This window comes from Idiotropiscis lumnitzeri, chromosome 14, assembly GCF_059441095.1.
Source record: "Idiotropiscis lumnitzeri isolate Australia: NSW breed Sydney's pygmy pipehorse chromosome 14, RoL_Ilum_1.0, whole genome shotgun sequence".
NCBI lineage: Eukaryota > Metazoa > Chordata > Actinopteri > Syngnathiformes > Syngnathidae > Idiotropiscis > Idiotropiscis lumnitzeri.
In genome coordinates, this window is record NC_142404.1 from 5,417,354 (window position 1) to 5,441,068 (window position 23,715).

At 41.0% G+C, this 23,715-nt stretch overlaps 1 protein-coding gene across 1 annotated transcript; it reads right to left on the minus strand.

Moving 5' to 3' along the window:
- Positions 1-32: 32 nt before the first annotated feature.
- On the minus strand, positions 33-19,516 carry rftn2 (raftlin family member 2). Its single transcript, XM_088315067.1, has 9 exons — positions 19,035-19,516; positions 7,890-8,070; positions 6,909-7,017; positions 6,044-6,218; positions 5,752-5,970; positions 5,358-5,464; positions 3,777-3,880; positions 2,898-2,979; positions 33-1,662 (listed from the first exon to the last, which is right to left on the minus strand). Exons 1-9 carry the CDS (start codon positions 19,171-19,173, stop codon positions 1,459-1,461), a joined length of 1,320 nt encoding a protein of 439 aa, XP_088171193.1. The 5' UTR covers positions 19,174-19,516; the 3' UTR covers positions 33-1,458.
- Positions 19,517-23,715: the final 4,199 nt, after the last annotated feature.

A 23,715-nucleotide genomic window follows, 5' to 3' on the forward strand; every position in this document is an offset into this window, starting at 1 on the left:
TTGTGTGAAAATGTTAATCAGAAAAGAAAACCTTGACAAATGATGGGGAAATTTACTTGCTTCAATAAACACTATCCATACAAAGGAATCAAATGTACATCGTAAAACAAAACAATTGGAATTAATACTGGTGTTTAGTTTCCATATTTCAGCTTTAAATGGTCTATGGTCTTTCTACTTTAATAGCAACATTTAAAAAAACAGCATTTTCATAATTTATAACTATAAACACAATCATGTCCCTCTTATAATACTGCTGTAGTCCATGGTTTATGATTTTAAGACCAATAAACTGTAAATTCAATGGTGTACCATATGTACGGTACTATTAATACTGTTTGAGATAAAGACATCCAAAATGGAATCTGTCAAACTGAGCTAACATGGCTGCCATGCATGGCACTCTCTGGGCATCAATATTGGAACACGTTCCACCTACAGGACAAAAATGAAGACAATATGAGGAAACTCTAATCCAATCAGAAAAGTCCCAATACTTTTATCCATCTAGTCTAAATCTATTCTAGCAGGTTCATGTGATCTGAAAATGCAAAGTAAGTGGAATGTGTCCTATCAAAATAAGTCACAAGGGGGGAAAAAAAGGAACACCAGAATGACTTTGACATGCTTGCATATGAACTGTCTCAAACCAATAATATATCAACCTGCGCAGCAGCTACTCACTCTCCTCATGTGTAACAAAATCAAAAGGCCTGCCTGCTTGCAGTGAACCTCAGAGCTTTGACCGATTAGGCAACATGGAAACAGATATGAAATTCTGCTCCATATGTCCTAAAATAGAATCACATTGATCCCACTCCACTTCCATTTCATGTGTGTAATCATGTTTTCTTTGGATTGCTTATATCATTTTAAAAGGGGTAACAGCCAAAAAGATGTAATAAAGACCATAAAACTTAAAAAAAAAAGAAGTAGGAACTACAGTATTGTTGCCAGAATTGGTACTCATTAGGTTCACTACACATTTGTATTTTAGTTTTACTGTTAAAATGTATTTGAAACACTAGAAACACCCTATGGTATGCAACACCTGGGAAATGTAGACTGGCCAATGACAGTGCAGCACACATCAGACTTTTTTTTGTTGTTTCCAAAACCACAAAGTAACTCATATAAAGGGTTAATCAATGTGTTCGAAAGTCCAGCCTGTGGGACAGTTCTACCGGAAAGACGCTTTTTTTAGCATTTATTCAATATCCTTGATGTTCATCTTAAGGTTCATGTACTAGTTGGCTGTTTGTTCTCACATGTTGTAATAGTATACAGACCTTAAGCTATTAAGTAAATGCTCAAAAAACACTCCATATGTTCTTCTCATTATGGCTTGGGTTCAAAACAAACAAAAAAAAGTGCAGGGATCTCCGCAGCAGAGGAGAAATGTTTTTGAAGCGTGGGCACAGAAGAAGTGGATTTAGGAATCTCAAGACGTCAGTCCGCTCACATGCAGGTGACCTCCGCCTTGCCCTCCTCCTGATCGAAGCCGCCCTCCTCCAGGTGCGACAGCGAGCTGGGGAACCCCGCTCCGAACGCCGGGAAGCCGCCGATGCCCCCGGACAGAGGGGAGAGCTCCTGCCGAAGTGCGGCGCCACTGACTGAGCGACTCACGGAGCGGCTGGACACGTCACAGTGAACTGACAGAACCTGCAAACACAGCCACGTAGTGTCCTTTCATTTCAGGTGACCTAAAGACATTCCTCCATTCATTTTTGCAAGCATTTGTACTCATAAGGGTCACAGGTGACCGGGAGCCTGTCCTTGCTGACTGTCGTGTACATCCTGTACTGGTTGCCAGTCAGTCACTGGGCACATAAGATGAGCAACCATACTTAAATCTATTCCTATCTATGGAGGCATTTAAGATAACCTGCATGATTTTGGAATGTGGGAGGAAGCTGGAGTATCAAGAAAAAATAAAAAAAGCAAAGCGTGAAGATTAATGCTGAAGCCAAGATTTGAACCCAGAGCTTCTTAACTGTAAGGCGGACTCTCTGAAGCCTGAAACTTGATTTTACATAAGTAAGCACTTGCTTAGATTTAAAAGTGACATAATCCTTGTATCTACTGTTTAAATGCCGTAACTTTTTTATTTTAGCATAACAGAATGAGGGTGGCACGGTGGCCGACTGGTTAGCACGATGGCCTCACAGTGAGAGACAGCATCGGGCGTGGGTTCGATCCCGGCTCCGGCCATCCTGTGTGGAGTTTGCATGTTCTCCCCGTGCCTGCGTGGGTTTCCTCCGGGTACTCCGGTTTCCTCCCACATTCCAAAAATATGCAAGGCAGGCTGATTGAACACTCTAAATTGCCGCTAGGTATGAGTGTGAGCGTGGATGGTTGTTCGTCTCTGTGTGCCCTGCGATTGGCTGGCAACCAGTTCAGGGTGTCCCCCGCCTACTGCCCGAAGATAGCTGGGATAGTCTCCAGCACCCCTGCGACCCTAGTGAGGAGAACCGGTACAGAAGATGGATGGATTGATGGATGGATAACAGAATGAGCAGAACAAGCAAATATATCATTTAGTGAATGATTAGTATTAAATGTAATAGCCTTAAATGTCTTGATAGTATTTTTTCCCCTCCTGAATTTGTGTGCACAATCCAATATGAGAAAAAAAATAAAATCCGCATTTAGAACAATAAAGATAATTTTACCCATTTATTTATTACTGTGGTCCGTCTATTGACGAATGTTGCTAATATTTCATCATATTTGATAATCTTTCTATTTAAGTGAAAGGTTAGAAGTAGTAAAAAAAAAAAAAAAGCAAAGCAGCTGTCTTGACGATGACTACAAACACATTAATGTGGTGTTACAGTTATTGCTGCAAATCCAAATTGACCACCAGGGTGCAGTGTGCACAGCTGTACATTTCTCACCTGGTTGTTGTGTCGTGCAGTTGCCTGACTCTTGACAGGCCGCTGAAGAAAAACAACTTGCTTGGTGGCCAGATTCCCATCGCTAACACGCACAGACATAGAACAATTAGCAAAACCACTTAAAATAGTGTACGGTAAAAAATTGGAGCCAGAGAAACTTTACAAAATAAACTTGTGCAATTATTTCACCACTCCTACATGCTTTTATATTTAAACATATTAAAACACAAAAACATTGGAAGCATAATAATCTACATCAAACTGGTTCTGTTATCCAAGTGCCTTTAAGAGGCGGGGCTCAGTGAGGTGGCATGTGATGTCCGCGAGCCTGCATCTGGGTGTCAGGTTGTGAGCTGTGTCCAACAGCGTCTGTGTGTTAATTGTTTATTCCTGTCCATGTGGCATTCAAAAAGTTGTAAAGTGCAATACTGTGGCTCACCAAAAGATGAGATGAATCTCAAATACCATTTGTGTAATGTGCTCATGCGCATATTTGTGTTCTCATTTGTGTTATCACATCACCTCATGTTTATCTGTTATTTCAGCTATTGATAGCCTCATTGTGAAAGTGTTTCAATTCTAAATCCATGCATTTTTGTAGACATACTGGCGCCTATCCTAGCTGTCAATACGTAAGGGGCGAGGGACACCCTGAACGGGTCGCCAACCAATCAGAATACATACTAAACACAGTCATTTATGAAACATGGGTTCATACTTTGTACATGCAAGAAGGCGGTGTTGATGCTTTCTGATCATCTCTTACGGCTTTGCTGCCATCTATACGCAACTAAAAAGTCCGTTTGCACTCAGGCTGTGGCCTTGAGCCTTCAACTGAATAACAGTTGGTTAAATACTGTGTTTATGTGCCAATGTTACCTGTCATGTCGTATGATGGGAGTGGGCAGCACGCACGTCAGCAGCCATCCAAACTCAGCCAGTGTGTGAAGTAGCGGCCCGTAGTCTGTTTTCACACTGGAGCCCTGCAGAGACACAACACACACAAACACTGTTTAAGACAACAAGGAGCGCATACACCTAAATGCAAATTGCTTACATCCAAGAAAGAAAAAGGCCGACAAGGTTGGTTGTTGCATTACAGCATATTGCGACCGTAGATACAGCGCTCGATACCAGTGAGCTTCTGTGATACAAAAAGACAAAGCCTCTTTCCTCGCAGAATGCCCGCAAAGCGATTGTGTCAAACTCAGAGCTGTAACAGAAGACCGGAAGTTTATCGAGATTTGTCTTTTACCTGGAACGCAGCAGAAGTGGGATACTGCTGCATCCGAGCTTCCACACAGTGACACAGCATCGCGCATTCAGAGAATTAAACCAGGTCAGCACTCGCATCTTGTGTGACATATAGAATACTTGTTGGACATTACAAACTAGGACTGCACGATATTGAAAAAAAAATGACATTGCGATTTTTGGTGAGGCTGCGATGTACATTGCGATATTGAAACTAGAAAAAATTTCACCAGATGACTCAAATAGCTCTGTTTGGGAAGACTTTCCCTTTGTATATTATACAGCTCTGGGATGGCCACTTGATCGAAATACGTGCGCCACAGCATTTTATACCATTTGTCGAGCGTGTGGATCATTTTTGTACACCTCTCTTTCGTGACTACGTTGATTGGTTTCACTTTCGCTTTTGCCCCGTGAAAAGTTATTGCATTCGTGATTTGTCGATGCTGTTTGGACTTCTTATCATAAGGTGATACAATAAAGGCATCTGTCATTGTTTTTTGAGTAGATGGTTTTACATCGGGTCCCACTAATGAGTCTGAACTGGTTATAAAGGGGCTTGTAATAGCGATTCAAATAGTCAGAGAGGTTTGTTGTATTACCTTGTGTTGCAGCAACAACGGCGAGGCACTGTTGGCAGAGGATTTTTTGTGTGTTGTATATTCCCTTTTATGGCCGAAATAATTCCATATTTTCGAATGTTCACTTTCTTTTCTACATCTACTGCCGCCGTCGTCTCTTCCATGTCTCCTGTCAGTGTTTTCAGAGCACACAGAGTGGAGGGGGTGGGGGGAGTGGCCAGTGACTGGCACGAGGGAAGGGGCGATCGAAACAGAGCATACAGTAGCTTGCTGTTTTTATGAAGCTAAACAAATTTTGCGTGCTCTAAGGAAAAAAAAAAAGACAAAAACATCGCACGTCCTACGATGTGACAATCGCGCATGCGCACAATCGCAATCGCGATGTTCAAACCGCACATCGTGCAGCCCTATTACACACTGCTTTCAACGACAATCTAAAGGCGAAGGCCAAGGTTGACCTCTTTACAAGCTCCTTGAAGGCCCTGATACAATCACAGAATCTTAACCCCATTCTGTGTCATTATGCTTTTCATGCAGAACAGCCGTGTAAAATTGGTTCTCGTAAGCGATAAGATCGTCTTTTTTCATCAGCTTGCCTCTTAATATGAAAAACTATTTTTCCAACCTCAATGACGGTCCACTGCTCCACCACAATGGTGTCGTTGGCGGGAGGGGCGGTGCTCTTCTCTTCGTACACAAAAAGGCCCTCCAGCGACCGTGGCACGGGTTCGCCTGAAAGCCAAACAATTGTTTTGTTGTCATCACTTTGATCCCACAAAGAGTCTGGATCACAATTCTTTAAAAATAATCCTCAGAGTGAGCTCTCCCTCCTGTGAGAAAAATAGGAAGTGAGGTTGTTAAGGCGAGAGAGATGGCACTATAAATAGACACAGATGACAACAGGTGGTCGCAGCCACAGTCAAAACAGGAAGTGCCGAATCTTACGCATCAATCCCTCTTTTATGACTGCTTGAGCTAACAACACAATGGCATCATGCGGGCATTGGATCGGGGCCGACCTTTCGGAGTGTCCCAATAGACAAAGGAGTCCACCAGCGACCAGCCTCGGCGGTAGTAGGCCGCCGTCAGCTCCAGCCAGTCCGCCTCCAGGGCGCTCACCACCTGGCCCTTCCTGGAGACGCGCATAGACAACGCCCCCTGGTGGTACTGGCAAGCCAAAGAATCCAGAGGGGCGCAACCCGGAGCCCAGGAGTGAAAGAAGACCAGAAGTCGCATGTCTGGAAATAAAGAGACACGGTCGGTGACTTGTCTTTGAGGACTCCGCAAAGATGTTTGTTGACCATGTCTCACCTGGACTGTACGTGTTCTCCAGCTCCCGATCTCCTGGTGGAGTTCGAGGGGGAGAGCGTGGGGGCGTGCGGCAGCTCCTCTTCGGACTGTGCAGCCGGTTGCCGTTGCTCAGCACGCTCACCTGCTGGAGAACTGAGCCGACGAAACGGACACCCCCGCGGGCGCTGCTGTTCACCTTCGGGACAGACAACCCCAAAATTCTTAAAGGCATTAAATTTGCACTTTGCAAAAATTGTCGCCTATCTCTCTATGCTTGTTTTCCAAACCAGGTTGAGCCTCGGCACACATTTTACAAACCCGAATTTCAATAAAGTTAGACAAAAACAAAAACTACATTAAATGACCAAGTTCTTCGATCCTTCACTTTCATCGCACTGTATTAAAAAAACCGCATCACTGTGTGAAGGATATTGCCACGGCGGCTCAGAAAACCCAACGTTTAAACTTTATTGGATAATGGGGTTTGTACATTAGAAAAAAATAGAATCCACACAACCAAACAAAATGTCACAAAAATGTTGAGGCAAAGTTAAATGTTCTGGCGTTTAGTGGACGAGAATATAATTGTAAACCAGGACGGCAACGTACTACTGTGCTTGGTTCAAATCTGATCGGATCAACACCCTGCAGTAAATCTTTACTCTTTAGTATGTCCTAAAGGTTCTTAAAATGTCTATTTCAAGCTCAAATGGCAAATTTACATTTTGTTTCAAAGCAAGTTTCTAGATCCCTCCATCCATTATCTGAGCTGCTTCTCCTCACAAGGGTCGCAGGGGTGCTGGAGCCTACCTCAGCCATCTTCGGGCAGTAATTGATAACTGAAATTTCGTCAAATCAAATCATCAATCAAAGTTGTTATCCTCACTCTGTCAATGAGTGCTCGAACAATGTCGCCCGTCAGCGAGTCTCCGGTTAGCGGCCATTCCTCCACCCTCAGCAGGGGCACGCTGTGACACATGGACGCCGTCTGTTGACTTCAAACAGAAAAATCATTTAAACTTTAAACAGGACAACTGATGGAAATCCATTTTTTTCAGTGGAATTCCAATTTATTCATTCATTCATACAACCGGCCACTATGATAACAAACAATATTCTGTATTTTGCTGAAATAAAATCATTTGTACCAAATATCGTACAGCAATTAAAACAAGAAATTCACGTGATATGCTACATTACGGGACATTTTAAGTTGTCCAACCACATTCGCAAACAACTTGCACTAAATGTGCAACGTAAGAATATAGAGAAAAATGAGGCATGATATTGATGGTCCGTACAGTTAAAGAACATTTCTAAGCAGTCTGCTCTAAAAAAAAATACAAATTCGCAAAATATGTAGATTATACTCCCAAAAAATTGATTCCCTGTCCTTAATTCAGGGCATCAAACTGCGGAATATTTAAAAAAATTCACTTAAAGCATTTAACAAAAAAATGCAGCATCCATTAATAAGTTTGCTGCTTTTTGAGTCAGTAAAATTTATATCCCATATACAATTTTGTCCATTTGTCCAAAAGCTGATTTAATGTTAAGATATAACGAATACTCGCATTGTTAATATATTCAGACTTGTGAAACCTGCTCTCTGTATTGGCTGCTGGGTGTTGTCAAGTGGCATTCCAGCCAATAGAAATCACTGCTTCAGTCTGGGAAACCGGGACAAAAAAGAGTCAAGCTCTTCTGGCTCGCCGGCGTGACCTTCTGGCGGAGCTTTGCATGAAATATGCAGCTGGCTCCATCTATCATTCATGGATTTACTCGACAGTTTGCTGCTGATTGATGTGCCGCACGTGATCTTTGTTTTAGAGTTTTTAGTAGAGTAGAGTTAAGCGCGTCGACTTACCTCAGTCTGGGCCGGGCCAGGATGGCGCGGTAGAGCAGGCTGAAGGGCAGCGAGCGCGTGCGGCCCACGGACAGGATGATGGGGTGCAGGGCGGCCAGGACGTAGCCCTGCGTGTAGTACGGCTGCAGCGCCTGAGGCAGCTCGGCCAGCGACGACACATATTGCACTGTGGGACGGCTTCCTGCACCAAGGACAGGACCAGTTGGTTAGCTCGCGTTATTATGAACAACAAGAAATGTCAAAACAAAAACATTCTAGATTACATCAACTGTAATGAGGGTAGCTCCAAGTTTCAAGCTAGGTACAGCGATGCTGGGGTTCATCTTCTCGCTATGTTGTGGATTTTCAAGCAATAATTTTGAATAGTTTTTTTACACTAAGTGTGCAAATCCGAATTCGTTCCGTATACTACCGTGCTGTGCTGGGCAGTACTGATCTCTAGAGGATTGAGATGTCGTGTAATTAAATGAAAGAAGAATAGGCAGAGAAGGTCCCCTACTAAGCTGGAGTGATAGTTGTTCTCAGATAGAAGATAGACGTGTTGTGTTTGTGTGTGTTGCTGCTCCATGTGTGCCAAAGTAGACGTTGGCAAACTTTGCATCTTATTTGGAGAACTGTCAGTGCAAGAGTGTCCCAAACTTTATAGCCGTGTTTTATTCTGTTTAAATATGTTTACATGTTTAAAAATGATCTTTTTATACACTTGATGGGTTTAAAATGAACTTTGAAGTAAGTTCAGAAAATGGAAAATCAAATCTATTTGTGTCACAAGTAAAGTAATTACAGAAAATACAAAAAATAAAGCGCGGAAATTTTTTTTATTTTATTTGGTATATTTGACAAAATAATAGTTTTTCGTGAAGTTCTGCCAAACGACAAATCCGGAAGTGTGACGTCATACCAAGGAAATATGACAGAGCTCACCATTGAAAGTGTATTAAGCCAGTCAGAAATTGACTCACAAAGCGAAATCTCAAATGTATCTGGGGGGGATCCACGTATTTGAAGAGTTGGAGGAAGAGGAGATGGTTGGAATTATGTTTGCCGAGTGTGCGTTCATGTGCCTATCTTTCACACCTGCTGGGTAAAAGCTTTCTCTTGTCTAGACTTCCGATACACCCACCATGCTAAACCAGGATATAAGGCTTGCAAACATCACAGGACCAAATCCAGAGCGCAGGTGATCCATGAAATTTGCAAGATAAGCCCTGGCCACTATAATGTCAATTTTAGTCAACAGTCAAAAGACAAAGACAAAAAAGGGTGGATTTTCGTTTTATTTTATATTCCACAGACGCATAATCCCAGAATATTGTGTTTAGATTAGTGGGGAGACTTTGAACATATTTTTGACTTGACATCTGCTTTCATCATAACCCAGAGCTTGTCTGGAAAATATATCTGCTGCTTTCTCATCCAAACTGTGTAATGCTGTGGCTAAAATTCTAATGCTGCGGCTGTCCGGCTTGCGATGCTCATGCGTGACCACATCACCACATCCTTGTATACTTATATTTGTTTTTAGCACGTCACCTCCAAGTTGATGCCAGTGTCAGCAATGAGGTGTATAAAAAATGGTCGTGACCCCTTTGTGAAAATGCCCCATTAAGCTATTGAGGAACCCACAGCCCAGCTGTGAGATTACCAGAAACCCCAGTGAACCCGATGAAGTACGCAGCTCCAGTTTACTGGCATTCCTGCGGGACCAAACGCCCATTCCAATCCCTATTACAACGGACACAAAACAACAACATTCTTTAGCTGCTACTTTTACAACTCGACTTCCATTTAAGTTAAACGTGGATCCCTAAAGTCTGAAAGGGCACTCTGGAAAAACAGGCAACAGGGCCAAATTTAACGTGTCCCTAGAGGACAAAACACACGCACACACACGCACGCACCCACACACGCACACACACGCACGCACCCACACACACGCACGCACACCCCCACACGCCCCCCCCCACACACACACACACAGTGTTTTCAGTGGCAACACCCCCTCCTATCCCGCTGCCACTTGCCATGTCACCAACACACTGAGGCCTCTGTTCACAGCAACAAAAAGTGAAAGGACAAAATAAAGGCCGGGCAGAATGGCAAAGAGGGTGAAAAGCTAAAAAGATCGGAGGTGGAGGGTGAAGAAGGGCGCTAATTTAAGCGATATAACAAGAAGTGTCTTGTGAGGGGAACGGGGTGGGGGGGGCTTATTTTGCAGCAAAACAGGAGTTACAAGATGGAGTTTATGGCTCCATTAGGAAAGGCGTGAAGAGTTTAAATCTGCCTGGCAACAAGCCGGTCAGGAAGACAAAATGACAGTGAACAGATGTAGTAGCATTGAGCTCCATCCTAACGTGCTAAAAAACAGAGGTGGGGGACTCCAGTCAGATTCCAGTCGCTGACATGCGACTTGCTTGGTCAAAACTTGAAACACTAAGCTTGAAACAGATTAACTAGACTTCTTCAGTTCTGCATTCAAATGAGAGGACAATTAAGTAAGCCATTTGGTACTACAGAGACAGTAATCTTGAAACTATACCATTAAAAAAAGCAATCCCAATTTTATCTTGGACATGTATACATAGACTGCATTTTGAGTGGCTTTCCTCCTGGTGAGTATCAGCCATATTGGATGTGGCAGAGCCCCCCCAACAACCGATGCATGACAAATTCAAGCGACAATATACAGTTAATGCATCCCATTCCCCTATTTATACACCCTAATGTGTTTGGGAAACAGATTGTCAACAAATGCAACATATTCAGTATAAAAATAAGATGATTACGGTATATGTTTACTCCCACAAGCCAGAGCTGGTCAATATGATGATATCGTGAAGACAATTGAAAAATCGTTTTTCTTTGTTCATATCGTGTCTATCGTCATTTGACGCTGACATTGTCACCCAACTACAAGGAATAAGAACAACAAACGAACCTTGATTTGATGGGCAGAAGCTTTCGCGCAACATTCTTATGACACATAGTTGCCACCAGGTGGCGGATTGAATAGCAGCACTGGGAAGAGAATCATAATACATAGTCATCATACATAACAAACTATAATATGGTACATGATTAAATGGTACAGTCTAGGGCTGCACGATTAATCAAAATCTAATCGACATCGAGGTTTGACGTAGTGTGATTATCTAATCGCAAGACAGAGAGGTTTTGTATTTTTTCCTCTCTCCTCTAACCTTTGGCGTTTGAGTGACAGATGAATTAGCCAACCAGAATTGTCGATGCTCGGGTCTTAATGGCGCTGGCCAATCAGTGTTGTTGGCTAACACGTGTTAGTCTGCGCTCGGTTGCCTACAGTCAGCGCAGTACGACAATAACACACAACGCGTGCACCTCTGTTTTTTTCTGTGATTGCCGTGTACCGAAGTGGATGCAATGGAAGTAACTTTTGCCGCCGTAGATGCGGAGAGGGAGATGCAAGCAATGGTGGATATGCTGCTTTTTCTAGCCCCCAAAAAACTAATACAATATAGTGACATTGTCTTATAATATTGATCAAATTCTTTGTCTGAAACTCAACTGACTCACAATCGTAGTTTTGCGAGCATTGTGGCAAGCTTGCGTGTGCATTTTAATGTGTAAAATACAAAAAGCGCAAATCGAATCGTATGGCAATTAGTTTTGTTTGTTTTTTAATAATAAATAAAGAGGTGGGTGAATGCAAATAAAGAGTTGTACTATTTCTGAAAAGTAAGAACTAACAGCAACCAATTTGGTATATAAGAAATAGCTACAAAAAAGAGAGCACCTCAAGGCACGATGTGTCCTAGAGATGGTGAAATGAAGCTTCATGAAGCACTGAAGCTTTTACAGAGGAAAATAAGAATAAAAAAAAAAAGAATAGCAACAAAAACAAAAAACAAATATAAATACCGGCTGTGCGCATATTTTTATTATTACATTGGGATTAATTATCCAGCCCCAGTTATAATCAGTGAAAAAATGTTTCTATTCACTCCAACATAAGCCCTGTGTCCCTAGCCTGTCTCATGTAACCCAAGCCTGCTGTCACTCCAACGAATTGCTACGTGAACACCCAACTTGCCAATTTTTTATCAAATTAAAAGTTCATCTTGATGCTTAGAGTGCAATACGGTGCAGTCAAAATATACTACATTATGTATTCGAGTTGTAAAGTGAATGACACATAAACTGAAAAGGCCTAAGAAGAATAGTGGAGAAAAAAAAGGAATTAAAACAGACTCAATAGGCGCTTGTGCTAATATACTCACGGAAGGTGCTAAACTTCACTAATGTTCCTCTTTAGATGATGACATCACATTATCTCCATATCAGACACACTCATCCAAGATTGACAGCAGCTCCAGGAACGTCGATTAGCGATGGCGGCCTTTGAATCACCGCCAGATTTCTTAATCAAAATCCCGACTTTAATCATAAATAATCCGGCGAGGCCCATTAGATGAGCAGATTAGACAGAGATTATAGAAAAAACGCGCTCATCCTTGGAAATGATGACTGACGCATAAATGTCCTTTTTCATATGGGACAGGGAAGAATCTGTAGTATGCTACCTGTGGGTGTATAACTATTTATTTCAACGTGACCTTTGTTAGCATGCAAGTTTCTGGATTTACTGTATTTTTGCATTTTCCATCACCTCGGCTTTAGTGATTGTTTGTGAAATCCGAATAAACGACGACAGAAGTTTTTTCCGACCTCCAGTAGTCATGTGCTCGGGTATTTCATTCCGTTTACTTTCCAAGGCCGATATTTTTTTCCCCTCTGTAAAATCCATGTTAGTCATCTCAAGTAATGGGCAAATATGGACGTGGGCACAAACACTTCAGCCTCCATCTAAAGACGTCAGAGTTATGAAGATGCTTTGTGACACTGGATAGTCCATATGCGATTCAACAAATTTTTGCAGCTTGCTTATTTAACACCAAGCGGGTTGGTAGGTGGTCAAATCTTATACAAAGACCCCTTGTTGCTTTGCAATTTTGTAAAACAGCATCAGCATGGAATGCGGTATGAATAGGGAGTGAGTAATATTCCACCCTTGAAAGTTCTTTTTGCTCAGAACCAGAATAGAGGCAGGACTGCACGTTGCACGTTTTGGCGTCAAAAATAAGTCAGTTTATTTCACTTTCCGTCAACTATGGTCATTTTAAGACAGAATGATTTTGTTTCGGTTCTGAATGTGGGAAGATGGGATTCGGCTGCTGCTCACTTCAGCAGATGGGCGAATCGATACTGGACTGCGCGACCCCACAAAACAAACAACAACAAGCAATCTACTTGTCTTATCACCTTCAACAGAAAGCTTTGATATAGCAGTTTTTTCAAAAGTAATTACATTATATAAACAATGTCTAATTACTTGATTGATTGTTTTAACTGTGTTTAATAAGTTAAAGAAAATATAAATGAATAAAACAAGTGGCACCTAACATTTTTATCGATTAAGCCCTTGAAGGAAGAAGTTTGGAGACCCTTGCTGCAGTGGATGGCAATTTCCTGAATTTTTTTTGTTTGTTTGGCGCATAAAGACAATTCTTGGTCTTTGGAAGTGCATCGTGGTGCGAAAGCCCTAACAGAGAATTGACACCTGACACTCACATCTCCCGCCCTGTTATGTTGCTGCTGTCACATAACTACAATGTTACCTGCTTAAATTTACAGGGGGACCTGACTTAACAGACGCTTGAATGACTTTTTTTGTCTTGACTTTAAAAGCAAAAATTTGAATTACGAGCACTGAATAGTGGCAGCAAACCTCATAAGCAGCAGTTTGTCAACAATTCTTCAAAAAAAGAAGGTAAGTAACATTCCAGTTCCAGTTGAAGTTTAAACATAAAAAAAGCAAATTACAAATTCTGTATCTAAACAAACACAAAAGTCGGCTAGCTTAATGTGAACAAAATATGAAAAACAGCATAGCATAGGACACTAGCATTGGACAATAATGGTGCAGCAATACATGTAGACCTACAATATGACAATATTGAGAACTATATATTTTTTATCCTATGTGAAAAAAGACAACTTTCTGCATCCATTCCTTGTGAAAAATCTTTGTATTTTGGATCTGTCTGTCTTATACTTCCCCCTGTTTGCTGAGGCATGTTACAACATATACCTTTTCTGTTGGTCTTTTTCGTGGGGCTGGAACAAATAATGGCATCTATATTCGTTTGAATGATGAATAATTATTTCAGATAGTGTGTTGAGTTATGAGCACGGTCGAAATGATTTGAAGTAAATTAAACTACATAAGAACATAATTAAGTGATTGTGTAAAAGCAAGAGTGTAACAGGCAACAGTGGATGAATGCCACATCTTCTGTAATGTCTCTAATCTTCCAAAATAGTCACAAATAGTAATGATTCAGAAAATTTTCTTTCAATCTTTTTGCACTGATGGGCTAGGAGAAATCACATGGTTCTGTTGTCCTATAGTGAGGCGTGTGGCATTCAATTTGTCTGAAATGACCAAACAATAGGGCCCTGACTTTAGGAACAGCTATTTACACTTTGTTGTCATTATAGAGATAAATCACAATTGATTTAATTATGAAACAATAATTAAATAAAGAACACAGACTAATTGAGTTTAATTAAAAACAATCCACTTTTCATGTCTTTCTCGTGATGAACACTACCCGACCCACATCTGGACTAAAATTCCTCACTTCCACCAAGCCTTTCTAGGACACACGTGATCATAACTGTCAAACGCGTAACTTTCAACTTGGATGCGGAAAAGCAGCAATTAGCTCAGGCCGGCGCGCCACTCATCCCATCCTCCCACTGCTCCCAGTCTTGCACCCAGTCAGCTTGGCCCCATTACACACCCGCCAAGAGGAAACAGGGGCACATTGAACCAAATGCACTTTGCAGCAAAAGCGTTTCCTTGTGTTTTTGTACAGTCATGGACATCAGGATAAGAAAACGCTTTAGGAAAAAGCACATTTGTGAGGCATCTGTCCGCCAGGTGTACCTCAGCCATGATCACATTTGTTCCGAACTCACATCGTTTTCGGTTCTGTAAGCAACCGAGCGTCCCTCAAAATAGCCAACTCATTGCCAACAAGCCATTTTACTGTGACGTTACTTGAGTCCACTGAGCTTTCTATAGCATCAAAAGAGCCTTTTCATTGTGGTTCCAAACTGGAATGGACTGTGGCAGATAGCGTGGCTTTAATCTAGCAGGCCCACTTTATAAGCACAGATGGTGCATTTGGTGTCATTTCTATTGGATTTATATCTTTGTCGGTCCTCTGACACGACGGGACAGCATTGAATTTGGACCTGGGCCACAGCATCCATCCAAGTTTTGCATATTGCTCATCAAGAAGGTTGCAATACCCAAACAACTTTTCAGAATTAAATACCTGACACATGTCATAAAATCTATTCATTTTTACCAAGTGCTACCCTGCGTAACCGCACAAGGGATTATTTTAATCATACTGTAAATTCAAATATAACAATAACAAAAATATGTAGGAATATACAGCGGCCCCCAACATTTGACACGTTAAGCTATATTTTTATGGACTGGCATAGAACCACCCCCCCAAAAAAGCATTAAAAATACAACTCACCGAGTTGTAACCCGAGACGTGGAGAAAACCTCAGAACAGTGAGGCATGCATTATGTTAACCACTAACCCAGCATGCCGCTCACCAAACTAAAGTTTTCTTTCACAAATATTTAAGAATATTACTCAAGTAATATCCTATATATCACGTTTCATCAGTTCAAAACATGTCTGACGATGGACATTAATATTCCAGAATTTCCTGGCAGATAAATCATCAGTATGATATGAAACAAGCTAGAAAAGTACCGGTGCAGCATCGTACTGCAAAATGATGAGGTCCATAAAAGTTGCGCTTGGGGCTGGTGGCCGTGAACGTCACAAGTAGCAAATAGTGAATTTTACTTTAAGTGTCATTCCCAGTTGAAATTGTTGATGAAGCCTGCAGATTTTGAATGAAATCCAAGCCAACAATCTTGAGGTAACAGAGCTGAAATGTTGTACGTGCCCACATTGTACACATGGGTGCTATGCTAGTAGCAACCTCAGTATTTCCTAAATGCTAACAGTTCTACGGGACAACAAAAAGTCGCCAGCTTTGAAGTTCATTTTGTGTTTGCCTGCTTGTTGACATGGTCTCCCATTCACTACTTAATCGCCATTTCCTTCCAAATGGGTCACCAGAAGACCACATGAAGGGATTAGCCTTGAAACAAACAGACCGGATGAGCCTCCCAGATTATTACACATAACCAAAATTAGATTGGATAATCAATGCAGGTGTCTTTTTGCAATCAGATGCATAGCCACCACATGCCCACAAGTTGTGTTTGCGTGCGTGCGTGCATGCAAGTGGTAGTGCGTGTGCACGTGTATGTGCGTATGTGTATGTGTGTGAGAAAAACCTTCCCTGACCTATTTCTCCATCAGCTGAAAGGAGCCGATTGGTGGGAAGAAAATGACGAGATGACATCTGAATACACTTTAACAAGCTCTTGTCACCTATACTGTACCACGGAATCCAGTCCGCCAAGATATTCTAAAAACACAAAACCTCAGAGGAACTGTGATAAAAAGCCTCAAAAGATATATAAGCCAATTGCCCCAGTCTTCACCTTATACCGTCAATTTAGTTGCACTTTAGCATTTTAGGATCGAAATTGTAATCTCATATAACACTATTCACTCTGTGTGTTATTATTAAAAGCGCTAGACGTGCACCTTGTTGGAATCGTAACTATTATCTGACTCCAGTAATCCTACTGTTACTGAATAACAACCTGTACAGTCATATGTGGTGACAATTCTATGAAACTTTCACCGAGTAACAACCTGGAGTAAATTTAGCTTCTCCCTGAGTCTGATATTGGGCTGGGCGATAAACCGAAAATTTACCGTTACCAAAATTTATTACAATGACCGAAATCATTTTGCCCATGTCGGTAAATTCGGTGAATAAAATAAGAAAAAAGAAAAGCCTTTTGTCTGCGGCAATGTTCATGCCCCTTTAAGACCGCTACAGCGCCTCTAGTCACGTGACTCCACCCGTCTGATCGAGAAAGAAAACAGACGTCGCGGTCGTTGCTGGCGATTTAAATCCAGAAGCTTTTTCACCACCCACAACACAACCATGCTGTGCTGAAAGTTCAAAGTGAGAAGCAAGGTTCGACAAGTGACAACAGCCCATGAACGGAGGCGACACCATACGAGAGAACGTCTCAGAGGTGGACGCGATAGCCTAGCACATAGCTAAAGAGAAAGCTCCTCTAGTTACAGTGGCGCGCACAGGATTTAAAAGCTTCATGAAAGCCGTATTTCCCGATATGGACTACATCGGGCCGGGAGCTTAGACATGTCAAGCATTTTGCATCTACATCCGACTTGTGGTCGGGTCGCAACATGGATCCCTGATTGAGCCTGACTGTGCATTACATAGACGACAAGTGGCGACTGCGCACCAGAGTACTCGAGACGGCACATTTTCCCCGATAATGCCCACTTGTTTATTTGGCTTGCATTGACATTTTCTTTCATTTTATTTAGCATTTTTTTATTTGCCATTATTTACATCATGAGAGCATCTTGGCGCAATCTATTTGCAGAAAAAGATTTTGCAAGAGGTAGTACCCTTTTTCTTTGTGACATTGTTCAAGTCATGCAAAGCAAGCTATTTGGAATGTTCATACAAATGATTTTTGTACTTTTATTTTTCATTGAAAGTAAAGTGTACCAGTTGGTCAATAAAAAAAACAGTCAATATGCAATTCCTGCATTTATTTTGATTTTAGTCCACGTGGGAATTTATCGTGCATTTATCGTTATCGAGGTAAAATTGCTCGATTTCTCGCGATATTGATTTGAGGTCATATCGCCCAGCCCTAGTCTGATATAAAAGATATCAGTCATAGGATGCATCATTTGAACATACTTCATTGACACCAATAAATACGTTCCTATTAGAATCAGAATCAGCATGCATTTATTGTCATTATACAACAACGAGATTGTAGATAAGCAAGGGCTGTGGTGCCATTTTAGAGCAACATAGAAAGAGCACAAAAAAAATCAAATGAATGTGTTTTGCAAATATCTGAGCTTAGGTTCCACAAAAAAAAGAAAATAAAAATAAAAACTTCAATTGAACTGTACTGTCCTAATGCAGTGTAATTTCTAAATAGTTGCAAAGGTAAACAATAATCAAGGTTTAAAATATTGTATTGCCATGTTTTCAATGAGTCCTATAAAGTGACTTTGGTGTGATTATGGCATCTGCAAAGGTGACATTTAAAGGGACAGTGTGTAGAATATTTTGATTTTTCATTCATTAAAAAAATATATATATATTCAATAATATGCAAATAAATATATATATATAGATATATCATATTAACATACATTGGTCAATATAATCGCAGGTGGAGTAATCACTAATTATATTAAATGGATCGCACCTCACCGTACACAGCCCTGACAAGTCACGCCGCTATCTTCCTGCTACAAAAAAGACAATCACCCGATCACAAATTTGTTGGATTAATAACTACAGCAAGTGTAACAAATGCAATGCACATACTTCGTGAACTTGAGGGAATACTAAAAGTTGTTTCTGATTACATCTTTCTTGCACCTCCGCTGAAGAAATTGGTGGTAGGCTTGCTTGGTCTCTCTGAGGTTCCATCGTGTGCATGCGCTTCGAATTTAGGTTGTTACATTCTATTATTTCAACATTAGATGATAAAAAATTATACTCTGTCCCTTAAGGTAACTAAACAAGAGAAACTGAAAAAAAAATATTTCAAAATATGTGCTATTAGAATTTAACAAGCAGCAAAATTGCACCAAGCAAGATTTACAGTATGACTTTATATCCAACCATTTTCAGTCTACCATCTTTTGAAATAGTGTATAATATCAAAACTGAATATTTTATTGAAATCCTAAAGTCTTCAAACAATTATAAAATAAAATGTGCATAAATAAACGTGCCTCTCTTTAAAAAACACAGTTGTCCTGTGTGCATAGTAGAGTCTGCAGTTGAGTAAATAAAGGTTGCACATTTGAGTTAACACGTTTTTGTGTTGAATCTGACCATCATGGAACGTTCATTGCCTACCTTCCAAGCTAAAGTCCAGGAGGACATAATCGTAGACGGTCTCAGTTTTGGTCTCCACTTGAGGTCTCTTCAGCGTCGAGTAGATCTTCCCGGGGCTGCTGTCCTCGGGGTCCTCCAGTTTCCTCAAACCGCAGCCCATGGCCTCAGAGGCGGGTACGGAGCAGCGGAGGAGCCGCTCAAAGCTTCCCGTAGCCCAGCCAACCGCTGGCTCCTCTTTCTGGTTCACTTTTTCTTCGGGGTGGGGCGGGGGGAGTCACCCAAACTAACGGACCGCGGTCATCCCCTGAGCCGTAAACGGTGTGGTGGTCCTCCGCGGGATTTATTTTCGCAGTCCAAACGGAACAAAGAGAACCGAAGCCGGATTTGAGAAGCAAAACGAGTCGGGTGTCTTGTCCCGCTCCGTGGCGCGCTTGTGAAGCGTGGGGAGGCGGACTGGACTCTTCCCTTCAGAAAAACTTTCCCACGCAGTCAAGAACGCGAAAATGAACCAACTTCCTTCACGACTTTTCAAAATACGAGTGACTTCCTTCTTTTAATTTCCGACGGCTGATTTGATCACCCGACTATCAATCAGTTGTGACCATGTTAGTTTCGACACTCATTTGATAACATTGATCAAATCGAATCAAATTTTTATTTACACAGCACTTTTCATGCATAAAATGCAGCTCAAAGTGCACACGAAACACACACATTCACACCTGATAAACTGTCTTAACAGAAAGATGTGGCAAGTGATGACACACAAGGCACGAGAAAGGGAAACCAAAGGGCAGCTCATCCACGCTGTGAGGAATGACAGCCCACGGCCACAGGGAGCGCCACCGTCACAGAGACCCCCGGTCCAGATTGACACAAGGTGCAGAAGGCCCCCGTCCCCCGGGCCTAAGGAGCCTCCAGCCCCTGTGAGAAGGCCAGCCGCACCTCCCAGCGAGGAGGCCCCCCATGAGGACACACTGGAGCTAAAATATCTAAAAGAAAAACGATGATGCTAAAAGACAAAACAAAGAAGCTAAGAATTTAAGACAATAAATTAGATAAAACAACAATACTGAATTAAGAGAGTAAAATAAATCATTTAAAAGCCAAACCAAAAAGGTGTCTTGAGCCTCCTCTCAAAAATATCAACAGGCTCTGCAGACCAGCAGGCCAGATAAAAAAGATGGTCCAAGACTGTTAAGTCATTTAAAATCTAATAGAAGCACCTTAAAATCAGTCCTGTAACACACGTGGAGCCAATGCGGTGATTTTAAAACTAGCGTAATATGTTAGTTAGTGAGCAAGCAATTTAATTGCTGAAAGTTGCAACAACTTTTGTTCATTCATTTTGTGGGGACAAATATGCCTTATAACATGACATTTTTTCGTCTTCATGTTTTACTGCCATTTTTAGCCCTACAAGTAAACTCTTAGAATTGTCTACGTTGTAAAAAAAAAAATTGGGTGAACTAAACATTTTAAAGCAACAAATGATGAATTTTAAGTTGGGCAATTCAACAAAATATTTTGAGTTTTGTTGTTATGAAAATTGGCTTTCTTGCATTTTTCAAAGAAATAAGCATTTACAGATCTAATTGCTTTTTCTAATGCCCCCCCCCCCAACTTTTAACTAGTAAGTAAAAGCAATGTAACAAATCATTTCTGAAGCAAACTGTTTGCTTTATGCTGTGACTACCATTGTTGTCATGAATGTCTTGAATTTGTATTTTCAAGTTGTTCCGACTTAAATGACTTTACGTTTTAGAAAAAAAAAATATATAGATTTTTTTACAATTTATGATCATTGAAGACAATATTGTCCATAGGTGTAAACAAAAGTGTCAGTGGTTGTTTGTGCCCTGCAAATGCAACCAGTCCAGGGTATACCGCACCTTTCAGCGGCTGACACACCACGACCCACCAGGACTTTTTAGAAAATGTATGATTGAGGATCACTCACATATTTCTGGAGTAATATTCTCCGGATTTGCCCCGCAGCTGCTCATTTTTATCTTTCTGAAATCTGGATCCCAGATCCGCCTTTGGGAAGGCAGTATCCTCTTCCCATGTCTCCATGGTAACGGTGGCTCAGGTCCTGTCCCTGCTTGACACATCTGGACTGACGGCCTCATGACCATATTTGTATGTCTTATCAACCTATTTATAACTGGTCATCCTGTTTTCCACACACAAACACAATATTTCACGGAATATTTGTCAATTCTGCACAGACATCTACTTCCTGTTTGAGTCCATGCAGGATGACGGATCCTCTGCCTGCTTTGTCCTATTTGTTCCCAATATAAAAGTCCAAATACACAAGGAATAGAGAAAAATATGCATACAGCATTTCGAAGAAACTTCCGGAACAATAAGAATTCTCTTATGCATTGGCGGCGTTGACTGTAATTGTTTCTCGAGGAACAATTTTGCTGATTTCATTCTCAACTTCTATGCTGTTTAAAGAAGCGATGGGGAGTTGAGCTCCATCCATGCAAGACGAAACTCACCTGGGCAACAATTATTCCAAAAATAGTGTAGATCACAGCAGTCAAACTCAAGGCCCGGGGGCCAAATCTGGCCCATGACCTCATTTTATGAGGCCCGCGAAGGGCAAATCATGTGCGTCAACTTCCTGAGATATGACATATTGCCATTTATTTGTTACCAATCCTCCCCTTTTAAAATAAATTGAAAACTTGTTGAACAAACGCTTACTGGCTTCAGATTTCAAAACTGTCATTCCATCAATTTGTTGTGTGTACGTGATAACGTACGGAGGTCATACATTTTTACGGGTTCACAGTCATAACGGCCCTCTGAGGGAAACCAGAACTACGATGTGGCATTTCAGGTTTCTACAAAGGCTGAGTAGTTTAACTTCATTGTAATTTTATTAAATGTAGCATTGTTATTATAAACTCCATTGATCAACTGACTGTGCATTTACACTCATTCATTGCGTAGCCTTGAGCAAACTGCGTGATCAAGAAGTATTTAAGTGGCAGAGTAGAGCTGCTCATTGAAGTTAAGCGGTCCAGTCAGATGGCTCCACATGCCACCCCAACCCCCGTCACTCTTTCACTATTCGGCCATCTGCCGTTTTCTTATGAGCAGTAATTCAATCAGTGGCAGACGGTCAGGGTTGATCTTTGACTGACGGTTACCTAATCAGTCACCCTTCAGTGACAAGGTGTGCAATGAATGGCCTCACAGCTTGACTCCACACCTCATGTCATCTCTCAGTAGACTTGGGAAAAATTAAAATCAGAAAGAGATTTTTCAAAATCATGAGTCAGAATAAAGTTAGCAGAGTCAAAAATGTAGGTCCCACATGTGCTTGTGTATCCATTCTTATTTAGCAAATTACTTCCAGGTTCATGTAAGATGGGGTAATGGCACATTTTTCATTCTCTGACCACTGCCCTTCTAATGAAATAGAACACAAAGGATAAGATTTACAAGGTAATGAGCCAACAGGGAAAAAAACTAGCAGGCAAATGATGGAATAAGTCAACTATGTAAAAAAAAAACCTAACTAGCTAATGTGGTATATTTTGTTGTTGATGTGTGGGTCTGCCTCAGTATGTCATTAATAATGGCATCAGCACTCACTTTGCTGGCATCATTTCATATGAAGTCACACAAATGGAGGCCTACGTGCAATATTAGAAGTCACCCTCTACTCCAAATGCTGCATGTGAAAATGGATTTGCACTAGTTTATTTTTTTTTAAGCTGCCAACATAAGTGGATTTAACAACTGTATCCACAAAAAATATTCATTATAACAGATGGGAGAACCAAGTAATAAAGGCTAGAAAGGCGGACAAGACAAACTGTATTTCGTACTCTCACACATGTACACATTAAGTCATTATTGTCTGCATTGTTATTTGCTCAGTTCGTTTTTGGGTGTGATGTGCAAAAAGGAAATGATGAAAGGAAGGAAGGAAGCAGACTTGGATGAGAGGTTTTAATGATGTAGACTAGGGATGAAGGTAGGAGGAAACACAGAAAAGAAAATTCACTTTATGCCACTGCTGACTGTATATTTATATCTTAAAGTGGCAGATGGTGTCTGTATTGAACCGGCTGGAGACCATTAACACTGCATTTACGATTCAAACAACAACAGCAACAATAAAATACTAGACACTTTTTAAAAAACGTATATTATATTGCACCATGCATTTGAGCTCAGTTGACATTTCTCTGTCAAATGCAGGTTTAATTATTATTATATATATATATTTTTTTATTACAATACTTATGCTGATAGTATGCTGTAGTTGGCAGGTGACCAGTGTCCATGTCTGTTTTGGTCATTGGAAATTATGTTTGAAAACAAATTTTGAAAATTAAAAAATGACTCGTTATTTGATTTTCATTTTAAAATGGAGACACCAAAATTGAATACAGGTTGGTATTCAAGTTTTTTGGCTGGAACGAGAAAGAAGTTGAAAAACAGTTTGATTTAAAATTTTTTATTCTAAAAACGAAAATGGAATATAGCAAGAAACACAAATCGAAAATCGAAAATTTTTTTTACAGCACAAAAGTGCACAAATGAATGGCGCCATTTTAGACCCATTTGGGTGGAAATCTCGGGCTGGTGACGTCACCACTCAAAATTTTAAAGTGTAATATTTATAAAACAGTTACAGCACCGGAATTTTTGACTGCACAAAAGAGCACAAACG